Below are 23,677 nucleotides of genomic sequence, written 5' to 3' on the forward strand. Positions count from 1 at the left end.
GCAGCCGTGGGTAAGCAGTACACACATGCATGACATAATTATGCGCTGCAGCGCGCTGGTCGCATCGGATCACCATGATTGTGCACTGTTCTGTAGGCGCTGAGGGCGCCGGCCCCGGTCAATCGACTGGATTTCCATGTCAACGACATTACCGTATTTTTCCGGTTGTAAGTCGACCTTTTACGACTTAAAATAGAAGGAGAAAGGGTGGGGGTCGACTTACAACCGGGATTCGACTTATAACCGGGAACTATCAGTATCTTACAAAACAAGACCTCCACTGCATGCACGAGTGCACCATGTTTACACATTTTTGCCAGTTTATTGGCCTTTTTCAAGGATTGGGACGTTATATCCTCCAATAAGGAATGTTTACATGATTTGTTGAGGTGTTAGTGGCAGGAGGTGGTTAGTAGTGCTTCTTTGGGTGAAAACTTTAAAACGCAGAATTGAGACCTCCAGATAGGGGGGTCGACTAATAACCGGGGTCGACTTACAACCGGTAAAATACGGTACTTGTAAAAGAATTTATATAACCTCACCGGCTGCTCTGCGATCCGACTCATCCTCTTCATCAGAAGACATAGCGAATGCCCTGGTGTCTTTCAATTGATTGTCATCAGCCAATGATTGACCCATGTGAGTCAATTCATCTTCTCCTAGACTGTAGGCATTGGATTTGGAATGGAATTTCTGTTACAACAGAAAAGCACAGGCGGCGCAAGACATACAATGCAGCTTATAAAGAAATTAGCAGGTTGGGATTATCTGAGCCAGCTGTGGTCAGTGCATGCGGCTATGCATCCCACAAAACACATGCCCTACCAGGTGTATATGGTCAGGTGCACTTGGTCATGTACACCTGCTTTCAAACTGAAATGTCATCAGATCAAAGCATGGACTGTGACAGAAAGAAACACAGAGCTGAAGGGCACAATGCTGTTTTCGGCTCCTTCCTGGCCTCAGTATCATTTCACTAACGGCCCGGCAATTCATAAACCTGTAGGGGCTGTGTATAGCCTTTGCTATATCAGCCAGATGTACGCCTTGGTGATTCAAATAAAGAAAGTGACTGACTAACAAGATAGTGATGGCATTCACGCATTGTTAAACGTGTACCACCTAGTATTACCTGCTTGGCATACGTGAATCGCTGCAGCTCTTTCTCCTCAGCGGTCAGGCCTGGGTTATTCTCACCAATACGTCTGTCAGCAAATAAGTTGCTCTGAAAGATGAAAGCACATAGATAAAACAAAGAAGGACGGGAACAAGAAAATGACGATGTCTCCAGCAACAAGAGCGGAGGCAGTAGTAACAACAACGGCAACTGAGATGCCAGCGATGACAAAATGATGAAACTTTGAAGCAGCCGCTACTCTGAATAGAGATAACATTGGTGGAGTGCATATCACATGACTACAGCCATGTACACAGCCAATCAACAGCCTTAGAGAGTGTGCATTGTTTCCCAATAAAGGAATGCTCAGCTCAAGTGAGTGTACCAATATCGAGCATATCCCCAAAAAAATTACTGCATGTTGCAGATGAGTCTCCGTTGTCGCGCAGCAGCAGGCCTTTCAAGCTAATCAGCCGGTAAAGTCAATAACAAAGGGTACAGTCACATCATCTGTGTAGGCAACAACCTGATAGCCTTGCATACCAGTACCTTTTTACGTGAGGCATACTCCTTGAGCAATGTGTCCTTTCTCTGCAGAGCAATGGGAAATGAGAACAGACCAGAAAGGAAAACATGATCGGTGAAGACATCACCTCTTCAAGTGAAGACAAGAAATATCAAAAGGAGAGGAAAAGGACAATGTGTCACACTCCGTGCTGTTCATACTGTCAGCAGTAATCAGATGATTGCTATATGGGCAAGAGGCATGCGGACAGCTGATAACAGCTGACAATAGCTAGCAAGGTCTACATTTGTGTGTGCGCCTGCTCTGCCTTAGAGTTATCCAACACTGTTACTTAAGAACAGCAATACAAAACATGAGTCCTCCAGTCATCACCACCCATTACTGAAGTCTCAAAAGGTTTCCAGAATCAATTTCCTTGCCACGTTCAGCAGTGTATCTTCGTGACTGAAGAGTAATAATGTAAAGAAGAACCAAAAATAATTATTGGAATGATTCAATTACACACGACAAAGTGCTAAGGTTTGCAGAAATTATAGAGGTGAGATGAACTTACGAATAGAACTTCAGTGCTTCTTTTGCTTACACAAAACTGGCTTATACTTTTGAAGTACAAAAAGGGTCATCTGTCGAAGCATCTTGTTCAATAATCGGCTTAAACATTACGAGACTTGGATGATGTGTAGCGATGACTACGGCACTCATATCGTTTATGGCTAATAATAAGTTATTAGACATCCTAATAGCAAACAACGGTAACCCCATTTTTTACGGTACGTTTTTGGCCAAAGCTTGCGTAGTGCGTACCCATTTCACCGTGTATTGGGTATATGGAGCCATAAACGGTTGTACCGCACTAAAGATAAAGTATTCTCATGGCAACAGCGTACTAAAAAGAGCGTGCATCTTGCTAAAGGTCGAACCCAGATATCGGTACTTCGAAGTATTTTTTCCCTTACGGTAATACCGTTACAAAACCGTTTCGCTAAGGTTGTCTATTATCTCCAAGTCGCCTAACTGTCACTATAGTTAACTCTTCGAAACACTCTCTGGTCTTTTCTTTTCCTTTTTTTCACAAGGCACCTCTGTACTTCTCACTAACCCCTAGACACATCAGATTGTTTTTATTGCCCACCTACTATTGTTGAGACGGCGTTCCTCGATTAGTGTCTCATGAAAATCTAACAGGAAATTTCAGTTATTATTTTGTTATGTTCAATGACCGCCTCACTAATATCATTCATCACTGGAATAAAACTCTTGTCTCCACGTCGCTTATTAGACCAAGCCAAAGAATATACTTGATGACCATCCTTTTTTCCAAAAATAAATGGAGAGGGCGGGCAGATTATATTTTTTATGCATTATTGCTTGATCACTGAGGGTGTGTTGGTGGGTACGATCTAGAACAGGATCGAACAGCTGGTGCACATGGCGCAGCCTCATGCCAACCAAACGGTACTCTAGAAACAGAGCACACTTTCGCGAAAAGTGTGCCAAACTTGGTTGCATTCTTCAAAGTGTGTACAAGTTTGGGACCATAATCGATGTTCCCGCCAGGTTTCACGGTGAAAAGTGAAACTGCTGGGTCTCCGTACGTACAGACTGGACCTCCGAAAGTAAATAAAATTTCCCGGGCGGCCCCCAACTTTGGGGCGGGGACGATCATCAAGTACTAGCAGCACCCCCGCCAGCGTTGCCTGGCCGAATGTGGCATGCGGGTGAAGCAAGTACATGAACAGCACACGTGCTCAGCACGTGGTGGTGGCCAGACCGCTGAAGTCCTGGTGAGGGAGGTTCTTCATCGTTGGAAGGAGAAGGAGGGACGTCTGTTACGCCTTCGGGAGGCTGGTCAGGGTTGTCCATCACCTGGTGGCGGATGAAGCGGCTCAAAAAATTCAAAAACTTACGAACAAAAGTGCGATGCGCTCTTCACTGCAGATCAGATGCAGAGTGCAGTCAGTGCAGATCTTTTGTATCCTTTTGTTGGAGATGTTTCTATTTGCAGAGAACGGTTCACGTGGTCCGCAGCGCTTGTGCGGCTGCTAGTGCTACCTATGGCCTAGGCTAGGTGGCTACATGATTCGCACGCTTCGCGTGCTCAGTGCTTCTGCGCGCGGCTGCTACTGCTACTCGTACTGATCGTGTCTGCTATAGTATAAGTATAAGCGCTACCACCGTAGAAATAAAAAATCCGAAGGAAATACGACAATTTTACTGCGTCTGTAGCTTGTGTTGTAGCGCACCCATGTTCTGAATTCCTGCTGGGTGGGTCAAGCCAGACTCTCTTCCCTGTTCCATCGCCTCTCCAAAAGTATATTCTGACATTGTTGAGATTTACAGATGAGAAATTGCACACCTGTCAAATCGTTCCTGATTCGAGCACCCGGGTCTGATTCGCACGCTTCGCGTGCTCAGTGCTTCTGCGGCCGCTAGCTACACTGTGCTACACTGTTCGCACGCTTCGCGTGCTCAGGGCAGCGTGACACAAAAACACACGTCACAGGTGCCTCTTCTTTATAAGGAGCGTGACACACACACACACACACACACACACACAGACACACGTCACAGGTGCCTCTCTTTTATAAGTAAAGATATTCTTTGGCTTGGCCTTTAATAGTTAGTTTTTTACAAGAGGTATTTTGCTATGCTTTCGTGCACGTACATGTAGTACAGGTGCACGAGGTGAAGTCCGACCCAACACTTTGGGTTGGGTTTCACCAAGAGTACATGAAATCCAGAGTGTGCAGCTCCTGACTTTTTTTGCATAGGTATCTGTCACGGCGAAATTCTGGGATGACAATCAACTTCGCTAATAACGACTGCGAATATAACGACAATTCGCGAATAATGACACTTTTCTGATGCCCCGCCGAGTGTCGTTATACGCGAAGTTGACCGTACTTCTTATTTGGTGCAGATCTGAGGCAGGAAGTGGCGTAGTGCGTACGACTGAGCTGCAGTTGTGCAGAAAGAGACCTGCTTGAATCCTACTTGTACTTAGTACGTACTGCAGCTCTAGTAGTAGTAGTAGTAGTAGTAGTAGTAGTCACATCCTTTATTGCTGAACCCACAAATAATTGTGATACAAATTGTAAACCATCCGAGGAAGAAGAGAAAGCCATTAAAAATTAAAAATTAAACAAAAAAGGTTATTGTACCATGCCAAACGGCTATTATTAAGTCATGTACCAATTGTAATACATGACGTAGTATAGTAGTCAAGCACCTACAAAATACTTTAGTAGTAGTAGTAGTAGTAGTAGTAGTAGTAGTAGTAGTAGTAGTAGTAGTAGTAGTAGTAGTAGTAGTAGTAGTAGTAGTAGTAGTAGTAGTAGTAGTAGTAGTAGTAGTAGTAGTAGTAGTAGTAGTAGTAGTAGTAGTAGTAGTAGTAGTAGTAGTAGTAGTAGTAGTAGTAGTAGTAGTAGTAGTAGTAGTAGTAGTAGTAGTAGTAGTAGTAGTAGTAGTAGTAGTAGTAGTAGTAGTAGTAGTAGTAGTAGTAGTAGTAGTAGTAGTAGTAGTAGTAGTAGTAGTAGTAGTAGTAGTAGTAGTAGTAGTAGTAGTAGTAGTAGTAGTAGTAGTAGTAGTAGTAGTAGTAGTAGTAGTAGTAGTAGTAGTAGTAGTAGTAGTAGTAGTAGTAGTAGTAGTAGTAGTAGTAGTAGTAGTAGTAGTAGTAGTAGTAGTAGTAGTAGTAGTAGTAGTAGTAGTAGTAGTAGTAGTAGTAGTAGTAGTAGTAGTAGTAGTAGTAGTAGTAGTAGTAGTAGTAGTAGTAGTAGTAGTAGTAGTAGTAGTAGTAGTAGTAGTAGTAGTAGTAGTAGTAGTAGTAGTAGTAGTAGTAGTAGTAGTAGTAGTAGTAGTAGTAGTAGTAGTAGTAGTAGTAGTAGTAGTAGTAGTAGTAGTAGTAGTAGTAGTAGTAGTAGTAGTAGTAGTAGTAGTAGTAGTAGTAGTAGTAGTAGTAGTAGTAGTAGTAGTAGTAGTAGTAGTAGTAGTAGTAGTAGTAGTAGTAGTAGTAGTAGTAGTAGTAGTAGTAGTAGTAGTAGTAGTAGTAGTAGTAGTAGTAGTAGTAGTAGTAGTAGTAGTAGTAGTAGTAGTAGTAGTAGTAGTAGTAGTAGTAGTAGTAGTAGTAGTAGTAGTAGTAGTAGTAGTAGTAGTAGTAGTAGTAGTAGTAGTAGTAGTAGTAGTAGTAGTAGTAGTAGTAGTAGTAGTAGTAGTAGTAGTAGTAGTAGTAGTAGTAGTAGTAGTAGTAGTAGTAGTAGTAGTAGTAGTAGTAGTAGTAGTAGTAGTAGTAGTAGTAGTAGTAGTAGTAGTAGTAGTAGTAGTAGTAGTAGTAGTAGTAGTAGTAGTAGTAGTAGTAGTAGTAGTAGTAGTAGTAGTAGTAGTAGTAGTAGTAGTAGTAGTAGTAGTAGTAGTAGTAGTAGTAGTAGTAGTAGTAGTAGTAGTAGTAGTAGTAGTAGTAGTAGTAGTAGTAGTAGTAGTAGTAGTAGTAGTAGTAGTAGTAGTAGTAGTAGTAGTAGTAGTAGTAGTAGTAGTAGTAGTAGTAGTAGTAGTAGTAGTAGTAGTAGTAGTAGTAGTAGTAGTAGTAGTAGTAGTAGTAGTAGTAGTAGTAGTAGTAGTAGTAGTAGTAGTAGTAGTAGTAGTAGTAGTAGTAGTAGTAGTAGTAGTAGTAGTAGTAGTAGTAGTAGTAGTAGTAGTAGTAGTAGTAGTAGTAGTAGTAGTAGTAGTAGTAGTAGTAGTAGTAGTAGTAGTAGTAGTAGTAGTAGTAGTAGTAGTAGTAGTAGTAGTAGTAGTAGTAGTAGTAGTAGTAGTAGTAGTAGTAGTAGTAGTAGTAGTAGTAGTAGTAGTAGTAGTAGTAGTAGTAGTAGTAGTAGTAGTAGTAGTAGTAGTAGTAGTAGTAGTAGTAGTAGTAGTAGTAGTAGTAGTAGTAGTAGTAGTAGTAGTAGTAGTAGTAGTAGTAGTAGTAGTAGTAGTAGTAGTAGTAGTAGTAGTAGTAGTAGTAGTAGTAGTAGTAGTAGTAGTAGTAGTAGTAGTAGTAGTAGTAGTAGTAGTAGTAGTAGTAGTAGTAGTAGTAGTAGTAGTAGTAGTAGTAGTAGTAGTAGTAGTAGTAGTAGTAGTAGTAGTAGTAGTAGTAGTAGTAGTAGTAGTAGTAGTAGTAGTAGTAGTAGTAGTAGTAGTAGTAGTAGTAGTAGTAGTAGTAGTAGTAGTAGTAGTAGTAGTAGTAGTAGTAGTAGTAGTAGTAGTAGTAGTAGTAGTAGTAGTAGTAGTAGTAGTAGTAGTAGTAGTAGTAGTAGTAGTAGTAGTAGTAGTAGTAGTAGTAGTAGTAGTAGTAGTAGTAGAGTCCGCTGCTGGCCGGACCGGTGGTGTGCCTCGCGAGGTACGGGCGACTTTGGTATCCAGGCCCCCGTCATCGGCCGCCGAACGCTCGGGTGCGGCACCGGCGCCTGAGGTCGCTGGATCTTCCCAATCTTCTGTGTCTGCGACTGCGGTTCCGTGTGGGGAGTCACTACGGGTGGACTTGCCTGTTCCTGTGTGCTCCGGGATGGTTCCTGATTGCGCTGCCGCCCCTTCGCCCGTGGGTGCTTCTGCTGACCCCACTGCAGCTTCCCGGGTACCTGCGTCTGCAGCGCCGACCTCTGTGGGTCCCGGCTCGTCTCGACAGCCTCAGTTTGTTGATCTGCCACCCGAGAAATGTGATTCTCCAGAACCTGATGGCTTTTGGTCGTTGCCAACAGACGATATAATCATTTTAATGGACAAAACCCATGCAGAAATAGTCAAGTGGCAACGGAATCTATTTATCATACCTTTCGGGGATGAGGGTCGTCGGTTCGTCAAAGAACTAGCTCGCCTGATTGGTCTTTTCAGCGGCGGAACTCGCGACGGAGCTTTTGCATGGTCGGCTGTGGTCATTGCTTGCCATCTGATTTTGCAGCGGCCTTTTGTAGTATCCAATGCCTCTGACAACAAGAAATCGTTACGCAAGCGTCTTGACTGGTGGATGTGCGGAGACATGGCGGCATTGCTGCGTGAGGCACGGTGCATTCAAGCCCATCTACCCAGATCAACACCTGGCAAAACAGCAGCTAATGGTCTGGATGACGTCGAGTTCGCAAAAATGGTATACAGCGACCGCATTGGAACAGCTGCTCACTACCTGGAGGATGATGGTGGTGGTGGCGTACTCCCGTTGGACAAGATTGTGGGTGGCAAGTCGGTACTGGAATTGTTGAGAGACAAGCATCCTGTTCCGGCTGATGCAGAACCAGAGATTCTACTCGATGATGAAGCCACAGTCCAGGAGAATGTGCTGTTTGATTCAATAACACCAGCTCAAATCCGCAAGACCTGCATGATTATGAAGGGGGCAGCGGGTCCGTCAGGCCTTGACTCCGCTGCCTGGCGTCGGATGGCCTCAATGTATACATCAGCTTCTGACGACCTGTGCTCGGCTCTGGCTCGTGCTGCCAAGCGTCTTTGCACTGAGGCAATTGAGCCGCGGGATCTCCGCTCATTCCTGGCAGCAAGGCTCATTCCATTGGATAAGCAGCCTGGGGTAAGGCCTATAGCCATCGGGGAGGTGTTTCGCCGCGTGATCGGGAAAGTGGTCATGTCGGTTATCGAGAGGGATGTGGCTGCGGTTACTGCTCCTCATCAGCTGTGCGTCGGCGTCCCGTCGGCTTGCGAGGTCGGGGTGCAGGCTTTGACCGGCCTCTATGACCGCGAGACGACTCAAGGTATTCTGCTGGTGGATGCGTCCAACGCCTTCAATTCTCTGAACAGGGCCGCGGCGCTACACAACATTCCAAGAATCTGTCCTGCCGCTGGGCGAATTTTCATTAACACCTACCAGGCCGACATCCCTCTATACCTCAATGGCGGAGAGGTCATTTATTCCCGGGAGGGTACATGCCAAGGGGATCCTCTTGCCATGGCGTTCTACGCTCTCGCGACTGTGCCCCTGGCATCTCGGCTGTCGCGTCGACTTCCAAGCACCAGCCAGATTTGGTACGCGGATGACGATGCCGCAGCCGGAGAGCTCCTGCCGCTGCGTGGGTATTGGGATTGCATCGTGGAGGAGGGGCCCCGGTATGGCTACCACCCCAATGCCATGAAGACGGTTTTACTCGTCCGTCCACATTTAATGGAAAGGGCCCAGGAGGTATTTGCCGGCACTGATGTCCGTATCCGGAGCGACGGCGTTCGTTACCTTGGCGGGGCCATTGGAGACCAACAGTTCCGAGAGAATTTTGTGAAGAGCCGTGTTGAGGAACTGTCCACATTGGTTAGGCGCCTTGCTGGTCTGGCTGTCACCCAGCCTCAGGCGGCCTTTCGCGTCTTCTCTGCCTCTCTGCAGTCCCGTTGGACCTATCTGCAGCGTGCAGTCTTTGTGGACCCTGTCCTGTATACGCCACTGGATGACGTCATCAACAAACATCTGCTGCCAGCATTGACAGGCCATCCTCTTGCGGCTGATGGTGTACTCCGTCAGCTCTTTGCAATGCCTGTGAGGAATGGAGGGCTGGCTATCCGCATTGGCAGTTTGCGTGCGGAGGCTGAGTACCTCCTTTGCCGGACGTCGATAATGCCCATGGTGGATTGCGTGCTGACTGGTGCTGTCGATGGTCCTGATGCTATCGACGGTCCTGTTGCCGATATCATCGCTGCCTCCAGGGGTTTGGCCACGCAGGCTCGCCGGGAACGCCGTGCGCAGCACAATGCTGCATTGGAGGAGATCAGGCCCGCTCTGACGGATGAGCAGCGCCTACTAGTGGATGTCGCGGGTGACGGCGGTGTGTCAACGTGGCTGGTTACGCCTCCATCGGCTTCATTTCCTTTAACTATATTCAACAAGTCTGATTTTCGAGACGCATTGTGCCTGAGGTATGGCCTGCCGCTTGATGGCATATCATTATCCTGTGTTTGTGGCCAAGACATGTCAGTTCATCACGCCCTCACGTGCCCAAGCGGGGGATACCCTACCCAGAGACATAATGAACTTCGCGACCTCCTAGCGGACGCACTCGCTAGTGTTGTTTGCGATGTCGAGATTGAGCCACCGCTGATGCCGCTGGGTGGTGAAGCCGTCTCTGGGGGCTCAGCTGACGGTGCTCGTGTGGATATACGGGCTCGTGGCTTCTGGACCAGGCAGCAAAACGCCTTTTTTGATGTACGGGTCACGCACCCAAGGCCGTCTTTGCTGTCTGGACCAGAAGTGTCGAGGCAGTTATCCCAACACGAGCGTCAGAAGAAACGTCAGTATTCCGATCGAATCAACCAGGTGGATCGAGGATCGTTCACTCCGCTTGTTTTCGCCACCAGTGGACAGTGTGCTCCCGAATGTGGCATCTTCCTCAAGACCCTCGCAACACAACTGCACCATAAGAACTCGGACATACCGTATCGTCTCATCATCAGCCACTTGCGCTCGAGAATCAGTCTATCTCTGATGCGGTGGCAGATTACTTGCTTCCGGGGGTCACGTGCATCATACCTACGCAGTGGATCCGGCATTGGCCGACATTGCTTTGTAACGGAGTGCCGTACATTGGCTCATATGCCGCGCTGACGGGCATCAATGGACTTGCCATAATATTGTCATTGGTTTCATTCTGTCTCAGAGTGTTCTGTTGTATTTGTTTTCGTTTTAAAAGAGTTTGAGCGGTTGGGTGAATGGAAACGTCACCGTACTGGTAGTAGCGATGCTTGGATGGTTTTTGCGGGTTTGCTTTTTGTTTTTGTATTCCCTAGTTGGCTTGATTCTTTTATTTTATTTTATTTTCTGATTGGATTTTCCTATTTATTTGATTTGATTTTTCTTGAATGGTTTTGTCACCATTGCTTTTCTTGCTTGCGCTTTTCAGTTTCTTCTTTCTGATACCCGGTTTGTTTTCAAATAAAGGCGAAGTTCAGTAGTAGTAGTAGTAGTAGTAGTAGTAGTAGTAGTAGTAGTAGTAGTAGTAGTAGTAGTAGTAGTAGTAGTAGTAGTAGTAGTAGTAGTAGTAGTAGTAGTAGTAGTAGTAGTAGTAGTAGTAGTAGTAGTAGTAGTAGTAGTAGTAGTAGTAGTAGTAGTAGTAGTAGTAGTAGTAGTAGTAGTAGTAGTAGTAGTAGTAGTAGTAGTAGTAGTAGTAGTAGTAGTAGTAGTAGTAGTAGTAGTAGTAGTAGTAGTAGTAGTAGTAGTAGTAGTAGTAGTAGTAGTAGTAGTAGTAGTAGTAGTAGTAGTAGTAGTAGTAGTAGTAGTAGTAGTAGTAGTAGTAGTAGTAGTAGTAGTAGTAGTAGTAGTAGTAGTAGTAGTAGTAGTAGTAGTAGTAGTAGTAGTAGTAGTAGTAGTAGTAGTAGTAGTAGTAGTAGTAGTAGTAGTAGTAGTAGTAGTAGTAGTAGTAGTAGTAGTAGTAGTAGTAGTAGTAGTAGTAGTAGTAGTAGTAGTAGTAGTAGTAGTAGTAGTAGTAGTAGTAGTAGTAGTAGTAGTAGTAGTAGTAGTAGTAGTAGTAGTAGTAGTAGTAGTAGTAGTAGTAGTAGTAGTAGTAGTAGTAGTAGTAGTAGTAGTAGTAGTAGTAGTAGTAGTAGTAGTAGTAGTAGTAGTAGTAGTAGTAGTAGTAGTAGTAGTAGTAGTAGTAGTAGTAGTAGTAGTAGTAGTAGTAGTAGTAGTAGTAGTAGTAGTAGTAGTAGTAGTAGTAGTAGTAGTAGTAGTAGTAGTAGTAGTAGTAGTAGTAGTAGTAGTAGTAGTAGTAGTAGTAGTAGTAGTAGTAGTAGTAGTAGTAATGTCAAAATGTGATCTAAAGTTTGTTTTCCGGTGTCCTGAAGTTTTTTCTTCTGTATGAATCTCGGTTTCATTTCTGGCGGTGTTCAAGCAATTCTGGTTTGGATGTTTTTCTTTCCTTTTCTTTCCCCTTTTTCATGTATAAACATTGCTGTTGCCATTAATATTTGTTACCTTTCTATTTTGTTACAATTTTGCTGTTCGCCTTTTGAATTCATTGCCCTCCTTGCATTCACATCTTCATTGCTTTGTGCTTTCAATAAAAACACATTTCAGTAGTAGTAGTAGTAGTAGTAGTAGTAGTAGTAGTAGTAGTAGTAGTAGTAGTAGTAGTAGTAGTAGTAGTAGTAGTAGTAGTAGTAGTAGTAGTAGTAGTAGTAGTAGTAGTAGTAGTAGTAGTAGTAGTAGTAGTAGTAGTAGTAGTAGTAGTAGTAGTAGTAGTAGTAGTAGTAGTAGTAGTAGTAGTAGTAGTAGTAGTAGTAGTAGTAGTAGTAGTAGTAGTAGTAGTAGTAGTAGTAGTAGTAGTAGTAGTAGTAGTAGTAGTAGTAGTAGTACGGCTGCGAGCCGGCCAGATGCAGCTGAGGAGTTGGCCGAGGTCGAATTGGCGGATGAGGAATCGTCCGGAGAGGCAGTGGAGCGGAACTCAGTAACTAACATCAACAACGTGGAAGCTATGCCGCTGAATTCTGGGTCGGTGGATATTGTCTCTGCTGACCGGGAGCGCGGTGATGTTCGTTCTCTGGATGGAGGTGATGCGTCAGAGATTTGGCTCCGGCCACCGTCAGCTTCAATGGAAATTCCGTCACGCGATGCTAGCGTTAGCGAGGCTGTGATGGAGACTCGCCAGCGTTTAAGAGAGGGCAAGAAGAAGAGAGAAGCTAGGGACATAGAGATCCTGGCCACAGTACATGATCACCTGACGCCAGACCAGCGATTCTTGGTGGAGATAGCTGGTGAGAAGGGCGTGTCCTCCTGGCTGACTGTTGAACCAAGGACCGCCCATGGCACAACACTTAACAAATCAGATTTTCGAGATGCTGTGGCGCTTCGGTACGGTCTACCGCTTGATGGTCTTCCAACGAACTGTGTATGCGGAGCTAACTTGTCGACTGACCATGCCATGGTGTGCCCTTGTGGTGGCTATCCCACCGCAAGGCATAATGAGATACGTGATCTCATCGCTGAGCTACTCAGAAGTGTAAGTCCCGATGTGGCAATCGAGCCCAACCTTCTCCCATTTGGTGGTGAGACATTGGCATGGTCAACATCTAACCGATCCCAGGAAGCGCGGCTTGACGTCAGGGCTCGTGGCTTTTGGACGCGGCAGCAGGAGGCCTTCTTCGATATCCGGGTAACGCATCCCAGGGCCACCTTGCTGTCTCGTGAAAAAGCCATGAGCCAATTGGAGCGCAATGAGCGGGAAAAAAAGCGGCATTACGCAGAGCGAGTGAATCAGATCGATCGGGGCACATTCACCCCTCTGGTATTTGCGACCAACGGCATGATAGGGAAGGAGTGTTCCGTGTTTTTGAAGGCATTGGTTGGCCGTATTCTAGAGAAAAATGCTGATTTGGTGTATTCTGTTGTTGTCAATCATTTGCGATGCCGTTTGTCATTCTGCCTACTTCGCTGGTGTATCACCTGTTTACGTGGCTCTAGGTCCTCCTATCGCTCTAAGCGCTCGGCGAGCTTTGTGAATGACTGCCGTGTGCTCTCTAGGGCATAGTTTTTCTTTGTCATCATCTCGTATAATGTCAAAATGTGATCTAAAGTTTGTTTTCCGGTGTCCTGAAGTTTTTTCTTCTGTATGAATCTCGGTTTCAATTCTGGCGGTGTTCAAGCAGTTCTGGTTTGGATGTTTTTCTTTCCTTTTCCTTCCCCTTTTTCATGTATAAACATTGCTGTTGCCATTAATATTTGTTATCTTTCTATTTTGTTACAATTTTGCTGTTCGCCTTTTGAATTCATTGCCCTCCTTGCATTCACATCTTCATTGCTTTGTGCTTTCAATAAAAACACATTTCAGTAGTAGTAGTAGTAGTAGTAGTAGTAGTAGTAGTAGTAGTAGTAGTAGTAGTAGTAGTAGTAGTAGTAGTAGTAGTAGTAGTAGTAGTAGTAGTAGTAGTAGTAGTAGTAGTAGTAGTAGTAGTAGTAGTAGTAGTAGTAGTAGTAGTAGTAGTAGTAGTAGTAGTAGTAGTAGTAGTAGTAGTAGTAGTAGTAGTAGTAGTAGTAGTAGTAGTAGTAGTAGTAGTAGTAGTAGTAGTAGTAGTAGTAGTAGTAGTAGTAGTAGTAGTAGTAGTAGTAGTAGTAGTAGTAGTAGTAGTAGTAGTAGTAGTAGTAGTAGTAGTAGTAGTAGTAGTAGTAGTAGTAGTAGTAGTAGTAGTAGTAGTAGTAGTAGTAGTAGTAGTAGTAGTAGTAGTAGTAGTAGTAGTAGTAGTAGTAGTAGTAGTAGTAGTAGTAGTAGTAGTAGTAGTAGTAGTAGTAGTAGTAGTAGTAGTAGTAGTAGTAGTAGTAGTAGTAGTAGTAGTAGTAGTAGTAGTAGTAGTAGTAGTAGTAGTAGTAGTAGTAGTAGTAGTAGTAGTAGTAGTAGTAGTAGTAGTAGTAGTAGTAGTAGTAGTAGTAGTAGTAGTAGTAGTAGTAGTAGTAGTAGTAGTAGTAGTAGTAGTAGTAGTAGTAGTAGTAGTAGTAGTAGTAGTAGTAGTAGTAGTAGTAGTAGTAGTAGTAGTAGTAGTAGTAGTAGTAGTAGTAGTAGTAGTAGTAGTAGTAGTAGTAGTAGTAGTAGTAGTAGTAGTAGTAGTAGTAGTAGTAGTAGTAGTAGTAGTAGTAGTAGTAGTAGTAGTAGTAGTAGTAGTAGTAGTAGTAGTAGTAGTAGTAGTAGTAGTAGTAGTAGTAGTAGTAGTAGTAGTAGTAGTAGTAGTAGTAGTAGTAGTAGTAGTAGTAGTAGTAGTAGTAGTAGTAGTAGTAGTAGTAGTAGTAGTAGTAGTAGTAGTAGTAGTAGTAGTAGTAGTAGTAGTAGTAGTAGTAGTAGTAGTAGTAGTAGTAGTAGTAGTAGTAGTAGTAGTAGTAGTAGTAGTAGTAGTAGTAGTAGTAGTAGTAGTAGTAGTAGTAGTAGTAGTAGTAGTAGTAGTAGTAGTAGTAGTAGTAGTAGTAGTAGTAGTAGTAGTAGTAGTAGTAGTAGTAGTAGTAGTAGTAGTAGTAGTAGTAGTAGTAGTAGTAGTAGTAGTAGTAGTAGTAGTAGTAGTAGTAGTAGTAGTAGTAGTAGTAGTAGTAGTAGTAGTAGTAGTAGTAGTAGTAGTAGTAGTAGTAGTAGTAGTAGTAGTAGTAGTAGTAGTAGTAGTAGTAGTAGTAGTAGTAGTAGTAGTAGTAGTAGTAGTAGTAGTAGTAGTAGTAGTAGTAGTAGTAGTAGTAGTAGTAGTAGTAGTAGTAGTAGTAGTAGTAGTAGTAGTAGTAGTAGTAGTAGTAGTAGTAGTAGTAGTAGTAGTAGTAGTAGTAGTAGTAGTAGTAGTAGTAGTAGTAGTAGTAGTAGTAGTAGTAGTAGTAGTAGTAGTAGTAGTAGTAGTAGTAGTAGTAGTAGTAGTAGTAGTAGTAGTAGTAGTAGTAGTAGTAGTAGTAGTAGTAGTAGTAGTAGTAGTAGTAGTAGTAGTAGTAGTAGTAGTAGTAGTAGTAGTAGTAGTAGTAGTAGTAGTAGTAGTAGTAGTAGTAGTAGTAGTAGTAGTAGTAGTAGTAGTAGTAGTAGTAGTAGTAGTAGTAGTAGTAGTAGTAGTAGTAGTAGTAGTAGTAGTAGTAGTAGTAGTAGTAGTAGTAGTAGTAGTAGTAGTAGTAGTAGTAGTAGTAGTAGTAGTAGTAGTAGTAGTAGTAGTAGTAGTAGTAGTAGTAGTAGTAGTAGTAGTAGTAGTAGTAGTAGTAGTAGTAGTAGTAGTAGTAGTAGTAGTAGTAGTAGTAGTAGTAGTAGTAGTAGTAGTAGTAGTAGTAGTAGTAGTAGTAGTAGTAGTAGTAGTAGTAGTAGTAGTAGTAGTAGTAGTAGTAGTAGTAGTAGTAGTAGTAGTAGTAGTAGTAGTAGTAGTAGTAGTAGTAGTAGTAGTAGTAGTAGTAGTAGTAGTAGTAGTAGTAGTAGTAGTAGTAGTAGTAGTAGTAGTAGTAGTAGTAGTAGTAGTAGTAGTAGTAGTAGTAGTAGTAGTAGTAGTAGTAGTAGTAGTAGTAGTAGTAGTAGTAGTAGTAGTAGTAGTAGTAGTAGTAGTAGTAGTAGTAGTAGTAGTAGTAGTAGTAGTAGTAGTAGTAGTAGTAGTAGTAGTAGTAGTAGTAGTAGTAGTAGTAGTAGTAGTAGTAGTAGTAGTAGTAGTAGTAGTAGTAGTAGTAGTAGTAGTAGTAGTAGTAGTAGTAGTAGTAGTAGTAGTAGTAGTAGTAGTAGTAGTAGTAGTAGTAGTAGTAGTAGTAGTAGTAGTAGTAGTAGTAGTAGTAGTAGTAGTAGTAGTAGTAGTAGTAGTAGTAGTAGTAGTAGTAGTAGTAGTAGTAGTAGTAGTAGTAGTAGTAGTAGTAGTAGTAGTAGTAGTAGTAGTAGTAGTAGTAGTAGTAGTAGTAGTAGTAGTAGTAGTAGTAGTAGTAGTAGTAGTAGTAGTAGTAGTAGTAGTAGTAGTAGTAGTAGTAGTACGGCTGCGAGCCGGCCAGATGCAGCTGAGGAGTTGGCCGAGGTCGAATTGGCGGATGAGGAATCGTCCGGAGAGGCAGTGGAGCGGAACTCAGTAACTAACATCAACAACGTGGAAGCTATGCCGCTGAATTCTGGGTCGGTGGATATTGTCTCTGCTGACCGGGAGCGCGGTGATGTTCGTTCTCTGGATGGAGGTGATGCGTCAGAGATTTGGCTCTCACTGCGTCCGCCGCGTCACACAGTCAACAATGAAACCTCTGATGAGTCTCTCACCTCATCATGGCTTCCGCACCGGCCACCGTCAGCTTCAATGGAAATTCCGTCACGCGATGCTAGCGTTAGCGAGGCTGTGATGGAGACTCGCCAGCGTTTAAGAGAGGGCAAGAAGAAGAGAGAAGCTAGGGACATAGAGATCCTGGCCACAGTACATGATCACCTGACGCCAGACCAGCGATTCTTGGTGGAGATAGCTGGTGAGAAGGGCGTGTCCTCCTGGCTGACTGTTGAACCAAGGACCGCCCATGGCACAACACTTAACAAATCAGATTTTCGAGATGCTGTGGCGCTTCGGTACGGTCTACCGCTTGATGGTCTTCCAACGAACTGTGTATGCGGAGCTAACTTGTCGACTGACCATGCCATGGTGTGCCCTTGTGGTGGCTATCCCACCGCAAGGCATAATGAGATACGTGATCTCATCGCTGAGCTACTCAGAAGTGTAAGTCCCGATGTGGCAATCGAGCCCAACCTTCTCCCATTTGGTGGTGAGACATTGGCATGGTCAACATCTAACCGATCCCAGGAAGCGCGGCTTGACGTCAGGGCTCGTGGCTTTTGGACGCGGCAGCAGGAGGCCTTCTTCGATATCCGGGTAACGCATCCCAGGGCCACCTTGCTGTCTCGTGAAAAAGCCATGAGCCAATTGGAGCGCAATGAGCGGGAAAAAAAGCGGCATTACGCAGAGCGAGTGAATCAGATCGATCGGGGCACATTCACCCCTCTGGTATTTGCGACCAACGGCATGATAGGGAAGGAGTGTTCCGTGTTTTTGAAGGCATTGGTTGGCCGTATTCTAGAGAAAAATGCTGATTTGGTGTATTCTGTTGTTGTCAATCATTTGCGATGCCGTTTGTCATTCTGCCTACTTCGCTGGTGTATCACCTGTTTACGTGGCTCTAGGTCCTCCTATCGCTCTAAGCGCTCGGCGAGCTTTGTGAATGACTGCCGTGTGCTCTCTAGGGCATAGTTTTTCTTTGTCATCATCTCGTATAATGTCAAAATGTGATCTAAAGTTTGTTTTCCGGTGTCCTGAAGTTTTTTCTTCTGTATGAATCTCGGTTTCAATTCTGGCGGTGTTCAAGCAGTTCTGGTTTGGATGTTTTTCTTTCCTTTTCCTTCCCCTTTTTCATGTATAAACATTGCTGTTGCCATTAATATTTGTTATCTTTCTATTTTGTTACAATTTTGCTGTTCGCCTTTTGAATTCATTGCCCTCCTTGCATTCACATCTTCATTGCTTTGTGCTTTCAATAAAAACACATTTCAGTAGTAGTAGTAGTAGTAGTAGTAGTAGTAGTAGTAGTAGTAGTAGTAGTAGTAGTAGTAGTAGTAGTAGTAGTAGTAGTAGTAGTAGTAGTAGTAGTAGTAGTAGTAGTAGTAGTAGTAGTAGTAGTAGTAGTAGTAGTAGTAGTAGTAGTAGTAGTAGTAGTAGTAGTAGTAGTAGTAGTAGTAGTAGTAGTAGTAGTAGTAGTAGTAGTAGTAGTAGTAGTAGTAGTAGTAGTAGTAGTAGTAGTAGTAGTAGTAGTAGTAGTAGTAGTAGTAGTAGTAGTAGTAGTAGTAGTAGTAGTAGTAGTAGTAGTAGTAGTAGTAGTAGTAGTAGTAGTAGTAGTAGTAGTAGTAGTAGTAGTAGTAGTAGTAGTAGTAGTAGTAGTAGTAGTAGTAGTAGTAGTAGTAGTAGTAGTAGTAGTAGTAGTAGTAGTAGTAGTAGTAGTAGTAGTAGTAGTAGTAGTAGTAGTAGTAGTAGTAGTAGTAGTAGTAGTAGTAGTAGTAGTAGTAGTAGTAGTAGTAGTAGTAGTAGTAGTAGTAGTAGTAGTAGTAGTAGTAGTAGTAGTAGTAGTAGTAGTAGTAGTAGTAGTAGTAGTAGTAGTAGTAGTAGTAGTAGTAGTAGTAGTAGTAGTAGTAGTAGTAGTAGTAGTAGTAGTAGTAGTAGTAGTAGTAGTAGTAGTAGTAGTAGTAGTAGTAGTAGTAGTAGTAGTAGTAGTAGTAGTAGTAGTAGTAGTAGTAGTAGTAGTAGTAGTAGTAGTAGTAGTAGTAGTAGTAGTAGTAGTAGTAGTAGTAGTAGTAGTAGTAGTAGTAGTAGTAGTAGTAGTAGTAGTAGTAGTAGTAGTAGTAGTAGTAGTAGTAGTAGTAGTAGTAGTAGTAGTAGTAGTAGTAGTAGTAGTAGTAGTAGTAGTAGTAGTAGTAGTAGTAGTAGTAGTAGTAGTAGTAGTAGTAGTAGTAGTAGTAGTAGTAGTAGTAGTAGTAGTAGTAGTAGTAGTAGTAGTAGTAGTAGTAGTAGTAGTAGTAGTAGTAGTAGTAGTAGTAGTAGTAGTAGTAGTAGTAGTAGTAGTAGTAGTAGTAGTAGTAGTAGTAGTAGTAGTAGTAGTAGTAGTAGTAGTAGTAGTAGTAGTAGTAGTAGTAGTAGTAGTAGTAGTAGTAGTAGTAGTAGTAGTAGTAGTAGTAGTAGTAGTAGTAGTAGTAGTAGTAGTAGTAGTAGTAGTAGTAGTAGTAGTAGTAGTAGTAGTAGTAGTAGTAGTAGTAGTAGTAGTAGTAGTAGTAGTAGTAGTAGTAGTAGTAGTAGTAGTAGTAGTAGTAGTAGTAGTAGTAGTAGTAGTAGTAGTAGTAGTAGTAGTAGTAGTAGTAGTAGTAGTAGTAGTAGTAGTAGTAGTAGTAGTAGTAGTAGTAGTAGTAGTAGTAGTAGTAGTAGTAGTAGTAGTAGTAGTAGTAGTAGTAGTAGTAGTAGTAGTAGTAGTAGTAGTAGTAGTAGTAGTAGTAGTAGTAGTAGTAGTAGTAGTAGTAGTAGTAGTAGTAGTAGTAGTAGTAGTAGTAGTAGTAGTAGTAGTAGTAGTAGTAGTAGTAGTAGTAGTAGTAGTAGTAGTAGTAGTAGTAGTAGTAGTAGTAGTAGTAGTAGTAGTAGTAGTAGTAGTAGTAGTAGTAGTAGTAGTAGTAGTAGTAGTAGTAGTAGTAGTAGTAGTAGTAGTAGTAGTAGTAGTAGTAGTAGTAGTAGTAGTAGTAGTAGTAGTAGTAGTAGTAGTAGTAGTAGTAGTAGTAGTAGTAGTAGTAGTAGTAGTAGTAGTAGTAGTAGTAGTAGTAGTAGTAGTAGTAGTAGTAGTAGTAGTAGTAGTAGTAGTAGTAGTAGTAGTAGTAGTAGTAGTAGTAGTAGTAGTAGTAGTAGTAGTAGTAGTAGTAGTAGTAGTAGTAGTAGTAGTAGTAGTAGTAGTAGTAGTAGTAGTAGTAGTAGTAGTAGTAGTAGTAGTAGTAGTAGTAGTAGTAGTAGTAGTAGTAGTAGTAGTAGTAGTAGTAGTAGTAGTAGTAGTAGTAGTAGTAGTAGTAGTAGTAGTAGTAGTAGTAGTAGTAGTAGTAGTAGTAGTAGTAGTAGTAGTAGTAGTAGTAGTAGTAGTAGTAGTAGTAGTAGTAGTAGTAGTAGTAGTAGTAGTAGTAGTAGTAGTAGTAGTAGTAGTAGTAGTAGTAGTAGTAGTAGTAGTAGTAGTAGTAGTAGTAGTAGTAGTAGTAGTAGTAGTAGTAGTAGTAGTAGTAGTAGTAGTAGTAGTAGTAGTAGTAGTAGTAGTAGTAGTAGTAGTAGTAGTAGTAGTAGTAGTAGTAGTAGTAGTAGTAGTAGTAGTAGTAGTAGTAGTAGTAGTAGTAGTAGTAGTAGTAGTAGTAGTAGTAGTAGTAGTAGTAGTAGTAGTAGTAGTAGTAGTAGTAGTAGTAGTAGTAGTAGTAGTAGTAGTAGTAGTAGTAGTAGTAGTAGTAGTAGTAGTAGTAGTAGTAGTAGTAGTAGTAGTAGTAGTAGTAGTAGTAGTAGTAGTAGTAGTAGTAGTAGTAGTAGTAGTAGTAGTAGTAGTAGTAGTAGTAGTAGTAGTAGTAGTAGTAGTAGTAGTAGTAGTAGTAGTAGTAGTAGTAGTAGTAGTAGTAGTAGTAGTAGTAGTAGTAGTAGTAGTAGTAGTAGTAGTAGTAGTAGTAGTAGTAGTAGTAGTAGTAGTAGTAGTAGTAGTAGTAGTAGTAGTAGTAGTAGTAGTAGTAGTAGTAGTAGTAGTAGTAGTAGTAGTAGTAGTAGTAGTAGTAGTAGTAGTAGTAGTAGTAGTAGTAGTAGTAGTAGTAGTAGTAGTAGTAGTAGTAGTAGTAGTAGTAGTAGTAGTAGTAGTAGTAGTAGTAGTAGTAGTAGTAGTAGTAGTAGTAGTAGTAGTAGTAGTAGTAGTAGTAGTAGTAGTAGTAGTAGTAGTAGTAGTAGTAGTAGTAGTAGTAGTAGTAGTAGTAGTAGTAGTAGTAGTAGTAGTAGTAGTAGTAGTAGTAGTAGTAGTAGTAGTAGTAGTAGTAGTAGTAGTAGTAGTAGTAGTAGTAGTAGTAGTAGTAGTAGTAGTAGTAGTAGTAGTAGTAGTAGTAGTAGTAGTAGTAGTAGTAGTAGTAGTAGTAGTAGTAGTAGTAGTAGTAGTAGTAGTAGTAGTAGTAGTAGTAGTAGTAGTAGTAGTAGTAGTAGTAGTAGTAGTAGTAGTAGTAGTAGTAGTAGTAGTAGTAGTAGTAGTAGTAGTAGTAGTAGTAGTAGTAGTAGTAGTAGTAGTAGTAGTAGTAGTAGTAGTAGTAGTAGTAGTAGTAGTAGTAGTAGTAGTAGTAGTAGTAGTAGTAGTAGTAGTAGTAGTAGTAGTAGTAGTAGTAGTAGTAGTAGTAGTAGTAGTAGTAGTAGTAGTAGTAGTAGTAGTAGTAGTAGTAGTAGTAGTAGTAGTAGTAGTAGTAGTAGTAGTAGTAGTAGTAGTAGTAGTAGTAGTAGTAGTAGTAGTAGTAGTAGTAGTAGTAGTAGTAGTAGTAGTAGTAGTAGTAGTAGTAGTAGTAGTAGTAGTAGTAGTAGTAGTAGTAGTAGTAGTAGTAGTAGTAGTAGTAGTAGTAGTAGTAGTAGTAGTAGTAGTAGTAGTAGTAGTAGTAGTAGTAGTAGTAGTAGTAGTAGTAGTAGTAGTAGTAGTAGTAGTAGTAGTAGTAGTAGTAGTAGTAGTAGTAGTAGTAGTAGTAGTAGTAGTAGTAGTAGTAGTAGTAGTAGTAGTAGTAGTAGTAGTAGTAGTAGTAGTAGTAGTAGTAGTAGTAGTAGTAGTAGTAGTAGTAGTAGTAGTAGTAGTAGTAGTAGTAGTAGTAGTAGTAGTAGTAGTAGTAGTAGTAGTAGTAGTAGTAGTAGTAGTAGTAGTAGTAGTAGTAGTAGTAGTAGTAGTAGTAGTAGTAGTAGTAGTAGTAGTAGTAGTAGTAGTAGTAGTAGTAGTAGTAGTAGTAGTAGTAGTAGTAGTAGTAGTAGTAGTAGTAGTAGTAGTAGTAGTAGTAGTAGTAGTAGTAGTAGTAGTAGTAGTAGTAGTAGTAGTAGTAGTAGTAGTAGTAGTAGTAGTAGTAGTAGTAGTAGTAGTAGTAGTAGTAGTAGTAGTAGTAGTAGTAGTAGTAGTAGTAGTAGTAGTAGTAGTAGTAGTAGTAGTAGTAGTAGTAGTAGTAGTAGTAGTAGTAGTAGTAGTAGTAGTAGTAGTAGTAGTAGTAGTAGTAGTAGTAGTAGTAGTAGTAGTAGTAGTAGTAGTAGTAGTAGTAGTAGTAGTAGTAGTAGTAGTAGTAGTAGTAGTAGTAGTAGTAGTAGTAGTAGTAGTAGTAGTAGTAGTAGTAGTAGTAGTAGTAGTAGTAGTAGTAGTAGTAGTAGTAGTAGTAGTAGTAGTAGTAGTAGTAGTAGTAGTAGTAGTAGTAGTAGTAGTAGTAGTAGTAGTAGTAGTAGTAGTAGTAGTAGTAGTAGTAGTAGTAGTAGTAGTAGTAGTAGTAGTAGTAGTAGTAGTAGTAGTAGTAGTAGTAGTAGTAGTAGTAGTAGTAGTAGTAGTAGTAGTAGTAGTAGTAGTAGTAGTAGTAGTAGTAGTAGTAGTAGTAGTAGTAGTAGTAGTAGTAGTAGTAGTAGTAGTAGTAGTAGTAGTAGTAGTAGTAGTAGTAGTAGTAGTAGTAGTAGTAGTAGTAGTAGTAGTAGTAGTAGTAGTAGTAGTAGTAGTAGTAGTAGTAGTAGTAGTAGTAGTAGTAGTAGTAGTAGTAGTAGTAGTAGTAGTAGTAGTAGTAGTAGTAGTAGTAGTAGTAGTAGTAGTAGTAGTAGTAGTAGTAGTAGTAGTAGTAGTAGTAGTAGTAGTAGTAGTAGTAGTAGTAGTAGTAGTAGTAGTAGTAGTAGTAGTAGTAGTAGTAGTAGTAGTAGTAGTAGTAGTAGTAGTAGTAGTAGTAGTAGTAGTAGTAGTAGTAGTAGTAGTAGTAGTAGTAGTAGTAGTAGTAGTAGTAGTAGTAGTAGTAGTAGTAGTAGTAGTAGTAGTAGTAGTAGTAGTAGTAGTAGTAGTAGTAGTAGTAGTAGTAGTAGTAGTAGTAGTAGTAGTAGTAGTAGTAGTAGTAGTAGTAGTAGTAGTAGTAGTAGTAGTAGTAGTAGTAGTAGTAGTAGTAGTAGTAGTAGTAGTAGTAGTAGTAGTAGTAGTAGTAGTAGTAGTAGTAGTAGTAGTAGTAGTAGTAGTAGTAGTAGTAGTAGTAGTAGTAGTAGTAGTAGTAGTAGTAGTAGTAGTAGTAGTAGTAGTAGTAGTAGTAGTAGTAGTAGTAGTAGTAGTAGTAGTAGTAGTAGTAGTAGTAGTAGTAGTAGTAGTAGTAGTAGTAGTAGTAGTAGTAGTAGTAGTAGTAGTAGTAGTAGTAGTAGTAGTAGTAGTAGTAGTAGTAGTAGTAGTAGTAGTAGTAGTAGTAGTAGTAGTAGTAGTAGTAGTAGTAGTAGTAGTAGTAGTAGTAGTAGTAGTAGTAGTAGTAGTAGTAGTAGTAGTAGTAGTAGTAGTAGTAGTAGTAGTAGTAGTAGTAGTAGTAGTAGTAGTAGTAGTAGTAGTAGTAGTAGTAGTAGTAGTAGTAGTAGTAGTAGTAGTAGTAGTAGTAGTAGTAGTAGTAGTAGTAGTAGTAGTAGTAGTAGTAGTAGTAGTAGTAGTAGTAGTAGTAGTAGTAGTAGTAGTAGTAGTAGTAGTAGTAGTAGTAGTAGTAGTAGTAGTAGTAGTAGTAGTAGTAGTAGTAGTAGTAGTAGTAGTAGTAGTAGTAGTAGTAGTAGTAGTAGTAGTAGTAGTAGTAGTAGTAGTAGTAGTAGTAGTAGTAGTAGTAGTAGTAGTAGTAGTAGTAGTAGTAGTAGTAGTAGTAGTAGTAGTAGTAGTAGTAGTAGTAGTAGTAGTAGTAGTAGTAGTAGTAGTAGTAGTAGTAGTAGTAGTAGTAGTAGTAGTAGTAGTAGTAGTAGTAGTAGTAGTAGTAGTAGTAGTAGTAGTAGTAGTAGTAGTAGTAGTAGTAGTAGTAGTAGTAGTAGTAGTAGTAGTAGTAGTAGTAGTAGTAGTAGTAGTAGTAGTAGTAGTAGTAGTAGTAGTAGTAGTAGTAGTA

General features: G+C 41.0%; 2 protein-coding genes across 2 annotated transcripts in view; one reads left to right on the forward strand and one right to left on the reverse strand.

Moving 5' to 3' along the window:
• LOC135806417 (nucleolar protein 14-like) overlaps positions 1–23,677 on the reverse strand; it is a 70,361-nt gene that overhangs the window by 29,191 nt on the left and 17,493 nt on the right. Inside the window, exons 2-4 of the mRNA XM_065320595.1 lie at positions 1,667–1,708; positions 1,133–1,225; positions 543–693 (exon numbers count right to left, since the gene is read on the reverse strand). Coding sequence (XP_065176667.1) covers positions 543–693; positions 1,133–1,225; positions 1,667–1,708 — 286 coding nt within the window. The remainder of the gene's footprint in view (positions 1–542; positions 694–1,132; positions 1,226–1,666; positions 1,709–23,677) is intronic.
• Positions 5,415–6,074, forward strand: LOC135807216 (uncharacterized protein DDB_G0271670-like; the record flags this gene model as incomplete). The annotated part of the gene is made up of 1 exon (XM_065321227.1): positions 5,415–6,074. A coding segment is annotated over one exon (660 nt), but the record flags the coding sequence as incomplete, so codon positions are not given.

The sequence above is a fragment of the Sycon ciliatum genome, chromosome 1 (genome assembly GCF_964019385.1).
Source record: "Sycon ciliatum chromosome 1, ocSycCili1.1, whole genome shotgun sequence".
Taxonomy (NCBI): Eukaryota; Metazoa; Porifera; class Calcarea; order Leucosolenida; family Sycettidae; genus Sycon; species Sycon ciliatum.